Source organism: Gymnoscopelus microlampas (genome assembly GCF_963454915.1).
Source record: "Gymnoscopelus microlampas genome assembly, chromosome: 18".
NCBI lineage: Eukaryota > Metazoa > Chordata > Actinopteri > Myctophiformes > Myctophidae > Gymnoscopelus > Gymnoscopelus microlampas.
In genome coordinates, this window is record NC_139955.1 from 12,560,457 (window position 1) to 12,574,226 (window position 13,770).

The 13,770-nt window shown below is 42.5% G+C and overlaps 1 protein-coding gene across 1 annotated transcript; it reads right to left on the reverse strand.

Annotated features, from left to right (window-relative positions):
* Positions 1-10,374: 10,374 nt before the first annotated feature.
* gpr151 (G protein-coupled receptor 151) lies at positions 10,375-11,685 on the reverse strand (the record flags this gene model as incomplete). Its single annotated transcript, XM_084041578.1, has 1 exon — positions 10,375-11,685. The coding sequence occupies one exon, from the start codon at positions 11,683-11,685 to the stop codon at positions 10,375-10,377; it is 1,311 nt and encodes a 436-aa protein (XP_083897704.1).
* Positions 11,686-13,770: the final 2,085 nt, after the last annotated feature.

Consider the following 13,770-nt stretch of genomic DNA (forward strand, 5'->3'; position numbering starts at 1 on the left):
TAGCTTTGTCCAGACTGTTATTGTCTGTTGAGGATCACAAACACTTGCCTTCTGTCATGACCCAAGCCCCTGTTTCACTAACACAAAGATCACTCGTTCACAAACCATTTACCAATGAAGAAGTTGTACATCTCCTCAGAACCAAAACTAGTGAAAGTAGCCGATCTACAACCTCACAAACCATTAAAAGTTGTCAGATTGTACATCGGCTATTTTCACAATGAAGTATGTTATACATTGAAAAAACATACTCTCATTGCTATCTGAAAAGTTGTGAGATTGTAGATCAGCTATTTTCACAATGAAGTATGTAAAAAACACTCAATTAAGTATTTCATGTTATCTTTAACAATTGCAAATGTATTCATTGATAGTCATGTTGTGTGAAATGCAACTTAGATGAAGTCTGCACCAAGTGAGGCTTGAACCTGTGACCTTGAGGTTGTGAGACATACACTTAAGCGGGACGCTATTGGACCAACAGACAAACCTCTGAAAAAAGAGATCACACTGATCATACAGTTTCACGCAAATAGCTGAAAAATCCTGGGTTTAAGTGTTTTTCAAACTGCTCAAGATTGCGGACAATCTAAGGGCGGTGCTTACTGGTCAACGTGATAGATGTGTTCCTCATTAGTCAAGGCACATGTGTAAGCAGGTCTAATGGCTGTCGGCCAAACGAGGCATGACTTTTGCCTGTTTAAAGTTTCAATTTTCAAAAAATTGCTATAGCGCCCCCGTTTGACCAATTGGAGTAAGATTGGTTTCAGTGATATTTGGAATGGCCCTTTACATTTCTGCAAAGTTTCAAAGAATGGTAAGTCTGCATGTATGTGTTAGTGGCAGATGAATAATTGTCATAAAACTGCAATATTCATTGGCTCATTAAAGCTTCATTTTTTCACTTATGGAAAATATTTTGCAAACGTTTTTTGGCATAGGTCCAAAGTTCATGTGTAAAAAGTTTCGTGCAGATTACTCAAAAATCCCAGGAGGAGATAGGTTTTAACTGTTTTTCATATAATTCAAAATGGTGGGAGATCTAAAGGTCAGAGGTCAAAAGTCAGAGTGTGAAAGTTGTTCAGCATGAGGAGACTCATGTGTGCATCGAAGTTTCATGGCTGTAGGTCAAACAGGGCATGAGTTGTACCTGTTCAAAGTTGGCATTTTTCAATTGAGTGCTATAGCGCCACCTTTTGACGAAAGATTGTGAGAATTATTTCTTGATCGTTTTTCATGACCATCTATCATATGGCCGAGTTTCATAAAAAGCGACTGCACGGTTCAGCCAGAACTGCCAAAAGTGGCAGAAGAAACGGAATAATCTCAATAACAAAACAGGTCCATGCTGGAAGCCTGGCCCCGTAAATACAGACCTTTTACCTTTGTCATTCCCCCCCCCCCCCCAAAAAAAATGCCAAAAATGTAAATCACAAAATGTAACATTTTCCAAAATAATTTGTGGACAAGAAAATTGGAAGAATTTGCCCATTTTAAAATATTGTTCTGGGATGAAAAAAATAAATATTTGTTCAATCAATGTTGAAAAAACAAAGACTATTTGTTTGTTCAACACTGGAAACAATGAACTGATGGACTGGGCTGATGCTGAGAAACAGAGCTAAACCTTATGCAGTCATTTCCCTTGTTGCAGTTAATTTAATTGAAGTAGTTTCAATTAAGTTGTACAAAATAAATTAACTGTGAGGAACATCTTTTGTCCCTTGAAAAGGTTGATGTATATTCATTTAATTTTGTATGATTTCAGATTAATCGTTCATACACATTTCACAAGCCATGACCTGAAATCAGTGTTTTTAAAAAGTGTATTTGGCCGCAGACCCCCATCTGAAAATATTTTATGCCAAGGACCCCCACACAAGATTTGTGTTTTTGAAATGTTTCAAAAATATTTAAAAAAAAATTGAAATTGTTTGAAAATAGCAGATCTGATATTTGTATTTATTTAATTTTGCTGGTGGCCCCTTGAAGCCCCTCAAGGACCGCTGGGGGTCCCCGGACCCCACTTCAAGAACCACTGCCTTAAGCAATCTATTTTGCCTAAATTTCCCAGGCGGAGGATAGGCATGATTGCACTGCCTAAAGTTGGAAGAACTATCACTGTCACCGACACTTGACAACTCAGCACACTTGGAGACAGAATATTTCCAAGTGTGAGTGACAGCAGAGGTAAAACTATCGCTGGCGGAAGGTAGACCATGACTGTCATGATCAGGCTGTTGACAATAATCTGATGAGCCCTCTTCTTCTGGGGATGAAGGTCTCTGCCACCTGGCTCGGATCTCTTCAGTGCCCACAGGATGGAGAAGTCGCAGAAAGCAATAGTGGGGAGAGAAATGACGGCCAAGAAAAAGCTCCTGGACCAGCGTTGGTCACATCATGATAAAGCATTAACACGACAATCCCAAAAGCCATTGAGGTGAGCCAGACAATAGAAGCTGCCACGACACCAGGAATAAGACTGTTCCTTGCCCTGTAGACGAGTGGATGAGCACAGCCAGGTAACAGTCCAGACAACTGCAAGCCATGAGTAGAGGTCGTCCGCACTGGTTCAATATATACAAAAAAATATTGAAGTCTTGATATGTGAGGCTGAACTCCATGAAGAAATTGATGGCAAAAGGCACGAAGGACACGAAGATCATGAGGTCCATGAGATTCATGTTCAACATGAAGACGTCATGGGGTGTAAATGGGGTTCCATGTCTGTGTCTCTTGAATAGCTCCCAGATGACAGCAACAGAGGCAGGAAAGCCAAGGAGCACAGTGACCATGCTGAAAAATGTAAAGGTAATCATGCCTTCCTTCTGACCCTCACACCATCTGGGGTCTGCTGCAAGGGGGGCTTCAGTGGAGTTTGTGGTTGAATTTAGAGACGAATGGAGCAACATTGTCAAACGCAGATGATGGTGATAATGAGCAAACCCAGGATGCTGGGGAACATGCGAGATGACAAGAAGCAAAAGAAAAGACACATTTAAAGCTTTATTTTTTTTTGAATTTAACTTTTTTTTTTACATTTTTCTTTTTATATCATCATAACAAAGACAATGTTGCAAACACAATTTAAAGATAAAATTCTGTAACTTTCTAGTTTAAGAAGTAGTTCTACTTCTAACATGAATGATGATGAATAAAGGTTTATGTATCTACTACAAAGTAGAGGCAGTGGAAGCAGATAAATAAGACATACCTTTCCTCTTGTCGGTGGATATTTGTGATGAGATCATGTACCCAAAAACATTTCATGTGGATATTATTGTTGATGCATGCTCAAATTTATGTACTGTAAAGGCAGCTCACACTGTTGTGTAAACACTGTCAACAAAGCCCAGTGCAATAGAAAATGACAAGCACTTGCCGTTTATAGTGATTGATAGTCTGTGTATGTACTGTATATGGGAGGCCCTTTTGTGAAATTATAATGTTTCTGTGTATATAAATTATAAATGTGGTGTGGTTTGTCGTCAGTTGGAAAGCAGATAGCCACAGGGTGAGATATCCCTATGCAGAAATAACACCTGCCATTAATCGAGCTGATTGGCTGTCAGATCAAGACTGACAAGACTGTCAATCAAACAATGTCTCTGCCTCTTGTATTGTAGTGAGTCACGGCCGTTGGATTGACACCGAGAAACAGAGCTGAACCAGCTTTAATTTCCTTTGTTGAAGTTTTCGTAGTTTCCCGTGATCAATAAAGGTCGATCTATCTATCTATCTCCCTCTCTCTGCTCGGGATACTAATGAATTAATGTCACGGTGCAAGCACAGCACTCTTCAAAATGTAATCTGGCACTGTTTGTGCCAGATTACATTTTCTGCCTAACTTTTTGCTACTACTCCTGTCTTCTACAGACACACATACAAATCAGTACACACTCTGGGGTCATGTGATCTGATCAAGTTGAATCAGCTAGATTTTTCAGATCCCATTCCAAGTGGCTATGACCACAGTTTGCGGGCCCTGGCAAGGCAACCCGGCCTGGCGGAGGTGCTCCACGAAGCACACTTTTCTAGTAATTTGTCTATTTTAGCATCTATACACTGTGACTGGAGCCCAAATGTCACTGGAAGAGCTGACAACCCATGCATTACCCTGCTGCAACCCTCTGACTTTACACGAATCATTGCAGGTCGATAGAACAGTAGCTGGATAGAGTTAAAAGAGACCTGACAGTCCTGTTGGAGAGGTGGGCTGACCTTCAGGACTATCCTTTGGTAAGATGAAAGGCGTATTTGCTCTAATGAAAAGATCAATCAACATCAATGCCAGACGCCCTAAAACCTCCTACAGTACCCTTCGTCAACACAAACACACACCAGGGCATACATACGTATGCACACATATACGCACGCACACGCACGTAGACTGCCACGCACGCACACACACACACACACACACACACACACACACACACACACACACACACACACACACACACACACACACATCATAGGCCCTCTGCATTTAGAGTGCATTGAGTTGCTCTATGAAATGTGCCACAGTAAATAAGGATTGATTGAGTGGTTGTAGACTTCAGAGGGGTGTCACTATAGTGTCACTCAACAGGGCTGCAGGACTGGCGTGCTGAGCGTCGCTGCTCAGCCAGGTTGCTCTGTTTAGCTAATAATCTAATTGCCTCTTCTGCCGAGGATAATTAACGTTCGCCAGCATGTCACTACCTGCAGAGTGTCATTCATTAGAGATGACGATAAAACACATGAGTCACCCCCCGCCTGCCCCAGCACTGCAGGAGGGTGCACAGGCAGGGGAGGGGGAGGGTTGTTGCCAGTGGGGTGTTCACCTGCTGAATTTATCGCCCAACCCCACCCCACTCCCCAGCCTGGCATAATGACCTCATTAACCACTTGATACCCTAAAGTAATGGATTGCAGCAAAGGCGTTTTAAAGGTACCGATTTAGCTGAATCTGAGGTCATTCTGTAGTTTATGGCAGTGGTTCTCAAAGGGGGGTCCGGGGACCCCTAGGAGTCCTTGAGGGGGTTCCAGGGGGGTCCCCAGCTAAATGATTGGTAGTTGGGAAGTTGATGGGAACTAAATGGAGAATGGACCCTTACAGGTCTGTAACTCTGAAAGTGATGCTGGGGGCATATCATAACAAGAGAACATTCAGTGAAGATCAATCAACAAGCTTTTTGATGTTTTTTAAAATAGTAGGTTTATAAACCTTTTAGATACGAAAGCATATTTCTATAAACATTGCAGATTTATAAGCTCAAAACGCATGTCGATACGATGCGTTTGTGAGCTTGTAGATATACTATTTTCTGGATTTTACATTTTTGTTTACATTTTTTTAATGACGCCCAACATAGTGACACCAGGTTGAAGGTAACTTGTTGAAAGTGGTTAAATGCATAATGCCAACAACTACCTACAGAACCTATGATAGTTGTGATGACAAATTGGCAGACACAATCATATTCAAAGATTGATGGCTATTATGGTTAAATGTTGCTGTGATTGAGGTACTTCTGGCATGGAAAGGTCACCATACATGATTTATGAGACGAAAATGTCATGTGGATGGGGGTTGGTGGTGGAGAGGGGAGTTGGGTGTGGTTTGTGTGTGATGCAGAAGGCTTTCTTCTTCCCTAAAGTGCCCTCTGCCCTGTCTTTTTAAGGTGTCCGGCGGTGTCGAGAACCTAAAATAGCACATCTACAAGCTCACAGCGGGGTGCGGATTCGATGCGTTGTGAGATTGTAGGTCTGCTATTTTCGACGTGCGACACAACTGTGCGGCGAAGTATGACTCTGCCTATTTATGCCTCTACTGGTAAGAGAAGCATTGTGTTTTCAGGTTGTCTGTCCATCCATCCTGTATGAAAGCGGTATCTCAGGATATCTCTTGAGGGAATTTCATGACATTTGGCCCAAAGTCCACTTGGACTTGAGGAAGTAGATGGTCACAGGTCCACTGTTAAGGTCACTGTGAGTGTGAACTCACAAAACACATTCATTACATTCCTTCAAAAGTCTTTCACATATGGGCTAGTCTACTGTACAAGTCTGGACCATAGACTGTAAAATATAGGGTCTGGACAGACACGGATGTAAAATAATAGTTGGTGGAGGTATTTAACCGTGATGCAGTATTTCTAGTTATGTTGTGCTTTTCCAGGTTCCTCTCCATCCACACTTGAAAACTGTGGCTATTATACTGTATTGTGTTATTGTAAAGCAACACGTAACTTATTATCTTGAAAGGTGCTATGTAAACAAAGACTTACTTCTGTACCTTTCCCTTAAAAAAATGGTTTGTGCCATAAATGCATTAAACACTTGCTTTGACGATAACATAGCCTGCCACATGTCAAGCTAGGTTATTTCCATTAGTTTCATGCAATAACTCTTGTCAACCAGTAGATGTCCTACCCAACACCATTTTCTGAATGGAAGAATAGGGAGACCACCACCAACCAGTTATACTATACCATACATATTGGTTAAAATGTTTTAGTAACACAAAAAGTTATGGATTGCAGCTTTAAATTTAACTAAATTAAATCAAAGCAAAGCACTCTATGGTGGTGATATTGAAACATATAAGTATTGAAACTCATAAAGTGTTGCATCATTTGAAATGAATTGCATGATGGTAAAAATTAAAACTACTTCTTGGTTGGGGACCCCCTGGAACCCCCTCAAGGACCCCCACTTTGAAAACCACTGGATAGGAGGATAATTCGCCATACCGAGTTTCTGACCTATCATTTTCAAATCAATAATAAGAGAATCCCTTATGAGACCCCCATAGAGGTATAGGCACTTTAATGACGCCCTGTGTCTTTGAAGGGAAGCCCTTTACCCGTAATTAGTGTCCAGGGCATTAATTATAATGGGTGGCCTAGTGGAAATGTATTTAATTAACCAAATGAATGTCGAGGGAATCAAGCATTTGTTCTCATATAGACCCTAAACCAGTGGTTCTGAATGAGAAGGACCCCCAGTTTTGGTATATTAGGCCACGGACATAACTCAGAGTGTATACAAATGGAACCAATTGATTCTATTTGTACCCTGTAAGGGTCCATTTTGTTCCCAACTATCAATCATTTAGCTGGGGACCCCCTGGAACCTCTTCAAGGACTCCTGGGGGTCCCTGAAGGGGTTCCCACTTTGAGGACCACTGCCCTAAACTACGGAATGAGCTCCGATCAGCTAAATCTGTACCTTTAACACATTTGCTGCAAATCTATTACTTTTATGTGCTACCCAGGATTTGATCCCTGTTCTCCCACCCAAGAGATCACCTTTTTCCAAGACATAATCCCCACTTATCCAGGGGTTGATATTGCACTTGCAGCTTAAGGCAGTACTACTTGTCATCCTACCTGACACTAGGCTCTAAAGAGTAGGGAGCTTCAACCACTGCAGATGTATTAGTTATATTGTATTAGCATACTCAACCATACACATTGTTTTATTCATTAAAATAAGTACCAAATTATAGTTAAAGACTGACTTTTCTTTTATCATCGCTGTAGGGCAGCAACCTTGTATCTCCATATTTCATATTTTTATGTTTTTTTCATACAGTACATGAATGTTCTATTTTATACTTCATCGTGTGACAGTGTTGGAAAAAGGAGCAAGTATAGCAGTTCAGTCAGGATAACTCATGAATGGATAAAATGCATTTTATTGAATATAAAATGAGCAATTATATCTATTTTGGTTTGGCGATGAATTTGACCTTCTTTTAGGTACTCTGAATCCCCAGTACATAAAAGTAGATCCAAAACGACAGGTGGTAGCTGGGGTGGTGGAGGGTCAGCAGCAAGTTTTAAAGGGATAGTTCACCCAAAAAAAAAAGGTTGTCTATCGATTAGTCACCCCATGGAGACTTTAATTCATGGGTATTTTTTTGTTTTTGTTGCATTAAACAATAAGCCAATAATTTGATGACCAGCAGACCGGTAGGCAGCGTTTCCGGTAGGAGACACAAAGGAGATTCTTTGTGTCTCCTACCGGAACTGCTGCCGGTCATCAAATTATTGTCTTAGGAATGCGACAAAAACTAGAAAATATCCATGAATTCAAGTCTCCATGGGGTGACTAATCGATAGAAAAAGTCATTTTGCGGTGAACTATCCCTTTAAAGTAGCAGCAGCACAGACAGCAGTAGACAGCAGCAAACGGCAAGCAAGGAATGAGCAATGCGAAGTGAGTATGTGATTGGTTGAGAATAGAGAATAGAATTCCCTGACAGAACTTGCTCGGCTCATTTCTACAAACTCACAAACTCGTATCGCGATGTGAGCTCGTAGATCTTTTTTCCACTACTTTTTTGAGAAGCGGAAGTGACTATATTGGATCCACTGAAACACAGATCTTTTGACGGGCTTTGGACATACAAGGTTTCTTTTACGACGAGCGAGAAATGTAGACCTCACGAAAGTTGTGTTTTTCAGGACAGCCTTTATTGAAAACATTTCTCCAAACACGCAATGAAGACGAAACACAGGAACTGTTGTTGTAAAAAACATAAAATACAAAAATCATAGTTTCCACCTCTAAATCACACTTCAAAATATAAATTTCTATAACCGGTGGGAAATGCTTTGTGGTTTGCAGCAGTGTCCTGGAGAAGCCCATCAATTACTGATTTGTTCAGTTTAAACCTTCAGCTTAAAGCTTTTATGGAGGATTCTAACCCTGCTTTTCCTGCATGAGAGACCAACCAAGCTCAGCTTCAGGCAGTGCTTCTTGTCAACCAGTAGGTGTACCAAGTGTTACAGACACCAGACTGTACATTTCTCAATAGAAGAGGAGGGAGACTCACACCACTCACTTGCATATGTGCTAGTTATATTGTATTAACATATTCTACCATACAGATTTGTATAATAATCATTACCAAAGTTCTGACATTTTTAAATCTTTAAACTGTCTGATGACATGAGTGTTTGTGTTCCTGCCAGCCACAATCTCAGTGTTAATGACATCATAGCTCCATTGTGTTTCAACTGAACTGACTCAATTCATTCACTCTCATGAATGAGACCAAGACAGGGCTAAAGCAGTATAAAACAACAGACAAAAACAACAAAGTACACAAACTAAAATGTTTTTTTTTTAAACAACATATATAAAGAAAATAAACACATTACACAGCATTAAGAAATACAGGGAAGAGCAGGTCATAGACAACCTATCAACCTATGCCTTATCCAGTGATGGTATAAGGTGTTCAAGTGATGGTGGGGGTGGGGAATCCAATATTTCTTTCAGAAATGTTTGATGTTTTTTTTTTATAACAAAAATACGGGTTGTAATGATCTCCCCCTCTGTTTTCCCTTTTTCCTTTTTTTTTTACAAATCAAACACTGGAACAAGCTAATCTTGCCTCATTTGGAACAGAAGGTACAATGCACTACTGAGTACAAAGCACTTCTGAGATCATAAATTGTGACTACCTTGCAAGAATAAAAACGTAAGAGTTTATGTACATCATGGGCAGTTTACCAAGAATGGCTTTATAAATACAAATGCTGCAGTGTTGATGTTTCAGTGGTCAGCCACACCATGGCATATTGAGAATGGATTTTCTTTTATCTACATTATATTATAATCATGCACCTTTGCTGATATGCTTTTATTTACAGCTATCAAAGCACAGTAAAATCCAGGGTGCAGATTCATTTCTTGATTAATTTAATTTGGTGGTAAAGGGGAACTGTGTAACTTTTTTAAATGAATAAAATATGATTTTGTCAAATCTGTATTGTAGAGTATGTTAATACAATATAACTTATACAATTGGGGTGGTTGTATTTTGTCTCCCTGCTCTTCTCTTGAGACATTTAGACCGTATCAAAGGTCATGTCTCACCTAGACACAGGATCTGACGCAAATTTTGACCTGATGGTCAAGATTAAATGTATCCCCTGAGCAAGCAGGCAGGCTCTATTAGCTCAGCAATAGCTTCAGCAATTGCGCAGGAAACCGGGTTCAAATCTGGGGTAGAAGAGGAAAGTTACATAGTGCAGCTTTAATCAAATCTGGAGTGTAATTTACACGTCCATTTTACACTCTCGGAATTAATGAACCGATTTCATTGGTGCACAGATTTGACTGTGCGCCACGCAAAGGCATACAGTATTACAAATTTTCTGCATAAAACAATTAAATCCAGGACCACATTATTACCATACCATAAGACACTGCTCTTCTACTATATTATATATTCAGCACATCTTACCTTTGAAAAACATCATAAACACAGTTTACAGAATACTGGTCATGTAACATTGTTATAAAGTTGAAGACTCCAATAACAAGATGAGTAGACATACACTGCGTTTGCAATCGAACGGTTCCACCTCTCTGTTACTTTGTCCCCCGTTTGTCCTGGTGCTCCCAGGGCACCGGGTCGTTTTCGTCAGTCAGCGTCGTCTCTCTCTCGTGCCAGAACTGCTCCACGTCAGGTAAGACAATTCCATCTGCATCCTCGTCCCCCCCTCGTACCGCTTGCTCCACCTTCGGTTGGGCCTCCCTCCTGGGACCGTGCCCCAAGCTCAAACGGAGGGCCCGGTCCCCTCTGGGCGGGTGCGAGGACGACTCCGGTCTGGGGCGAGGCGCCCGCTGAGAGGTCGGGGTGTGGGGTCCCGGCCTCGGTGGATGCTGCTGGCGGAACGTGAGCCGCCTGAACAGCCCGCGGAAGCCCTCTCGGAACTCCTCGGAGAGGGAGAGGACGATGATGGGATTCACCAGCGACAGGGAGAAGGTGAGCAGCTGAGAGGAGAGGGAGAGGAGGAGGGGAGGAGGGCGGAGGAAGGGATGAGCACCCTCGCTCTCTCTCTCCGCCAGATGCCTCTCCCACACCCACACCACCCACTGCGGCAGCCAGAGGATCGCCATGGCGACGGTGAGGCTGAAGAGCATCAGGGTGAGCTTGCGGGACCTGATCTGCGTGCGGAGGTTCTGGGTTTTGCTGGAGCGCTGCTGGCAGCGGCCGTATGCCTTCCAGAAATACAGCAGGGAGACACTCAGCGGCGCGCAGTAAACCGCCAGGGGGTACGCCTTCACGTACGCCGACATGAAGTCGCTGGCCTTGGGGGGGACGGCCATCACGCACACCAGCCCCCGACTCTCATCCCTCTGCAGCGCGGCGAACAGCCAGTGCGGCATGGTGACGAAGCAGGCGGACGTCCAGGTGAACATCAGCACCACCAGGATGGAACCCATGCGGATGCTGACCTGCTTTCCCGGGTGGGAGACGTAGCGGTAGCAGGCTTTGGCCATGATCGCCACCGTGAAGCTCTTTGCTGCCATGCAGGACTGAAGGAACCAGTCGGCCGTCTTGCACACGGCCCAGCCCAGCCTCCAGCTGGCCTCGGAGTAGGCGGCGGCTCGGAACGGCGCGGCGAACGTCAGCACCAGCGCGTCAGCGAACATCAGGTTGAAGATGAGGGAGTTGATGAGAGAGACTTTGCCCTTGTGAGCGCAGTAGACCAGGATGCCCATGGCGGTGAGGTTGCACGCCAGGCCCAAGATGCAGATGACCCCCAGTACGGCCGGTACGAGTATCTTCAGCTCTAAGGGGTCCAGGTGCTCGCTGAAGCCCCGCTCGTTGAAGGGCCACCTGTCGATGGAGCTGTTCACCACAGTCATGTTGGTCGCACTGGAGAGCTTGTCCATCTCAGCCCAAGACACGGAGGATAACTAATAGAGACTGAGTCAAAGGTAGCCAGGAACGAATTGAACATAAAAAAAAGAATGCAGGAAAAGCACTGTATAAGGATCCCACCAGCAGATTTAGAGTAGGCCTATTTAAAAATCAACTACACTACTAGAAAATGTAACCTCAGAAACTCTGGTGGTAATAATCGCATCAGAGAACAAATGGATGGATGATCAGCGACCGCAGCAGCGCTGGCGTCTGTCTGTCTCCGGGCTTGTCTGTGTGCACGCGGTTATAAAGACACTGTTTGATTGACAGCAGCTATTCCCAGCCGACGGGTAACATCATCTACAGTCGCACTGGGACCATTTGAAAAACCCTGCAATTACATGCCCAGCATGACATGCTATTACATTGGATTTGCTGCGGATGTTTGTGAAATGATTTTTAACAATGTAATAGGCCTACATTGTTTCTCAGAAAGCACTTAGGTTTACAATGTTTAATCATGTCTATAATAAAGGCATCATGTTTTAACCATATGCTAAGCCAGTGTGACAGTCACAATCTGGAATCAGTTATTGTAAACAAGACATGATGCATGTATGTTCTGTAAAGGGAGGATGGCTTGTTCATTTATTCAGACGTTTGCGGAGGTTCAATTTGAACCAAACATAGAAAAAAACTTGTTTGTGATTTTCGTCCTCCCAAAACTGAAGAACCCCAGACTAGTCTCCGGATAGTTCCATTCTGCATTTTCTAAAAAGACAAAAATATTTGACTTGTGGAATAGTGAACATGGAGAGTGAATCAACTCGGTGCAACTCAAAGTTTTAAAGTTAGGACCAACACACTTGTCCAATTCACTTTTCATCCACACGAGGGCGCTCTTGTTCTACCAGAAAGTACTGAAAAAGACATCTTGATGAAATACATACTGTAGGAAGCATACAAAACAGATATTTTTCACCTCAGTTGAAGTAAACAGAAAAAATCCATAAAGCAGGAGGTGAACTTGCACATCTTTATTCTTTTTTTTATTATTCAAAGAAAAATCCAGTAAGCATAAAGACTGCATGGAAATTAATTAATTGCATTTCAATACATTCTGAGCTATAAAAGTTTTTTATTTTTTTATTTTCAATTAGAGGTTTCACAAAGGAGGTTGTTTAGAAGACATTACTGTTCAAAGGAATCACACTTTCTAATTCCCTGATTTCACAGCATCGACCCCAGTCCCTTGTCCCCTCGCCTAATATGGGAGTTTCTGCCTCTCGGCACTGGTCTCAGACAAGCCCTTCCCTGTCTCACATACGCCTGATTTATAAACCTTCATACAACGGTGTCATCAAAAATAGCTGATCCACAAGCTCAGTGAGCTCGTGGAACAGCTATTTTCGGTGGGCAACATTGTTGTACAATGGACTAAAAACGATTTTTATTATTATTTATTTCTAAATGTATTTATCGGTTTTAACGTTTTTGAAAGGCCAAAATAGGGACTCCAGGTTCAAAGTGGTTAACACGCTTAAGTTATCTATTTTTTACCGACAGCAGCTGAAGTCCTTGTCATGTCTATGATCATGTCATGTCTGTTTGTCCCTTCCAGTACACACAACACCACTGACCACTTTCTTAACACGCTGAGGAAGGCTTGACGCCGAAACGCTATTAATTAAAAAGTACCAGAAGGTTTTTTTTATACTGGCAGTATTGACTTAGGGGGAGAGATGGTCCGGTTTGGGGCCTGTCGCCCCCTCACGCCCCCCGTGACGCCGGGCCTGGCCTGAAAACAAGTCCACTGAAAACAGGCTACTATATGGGAGCGACCGGAGAGCGGAGCTTTCAATTGCATAGTTCCTCATGATGATCTGTAGAGATGTTCAATGACTATACGCAGGCTGTCAGCTTCATTAATCAAAACGCGACACATGCAACACCTACGCTAACATTACGTTATGCCAACAGATTTAGAGTTGACGTCCAAGATTATGCGATACAAAATATTTATTTTTCTATGGGGCTTCATCTTCTACAGGTCATTTGTGAAGGACTACCCAAATAAACTCCAACGTTCAAGGGATTCAGACCGAGCGGCAACA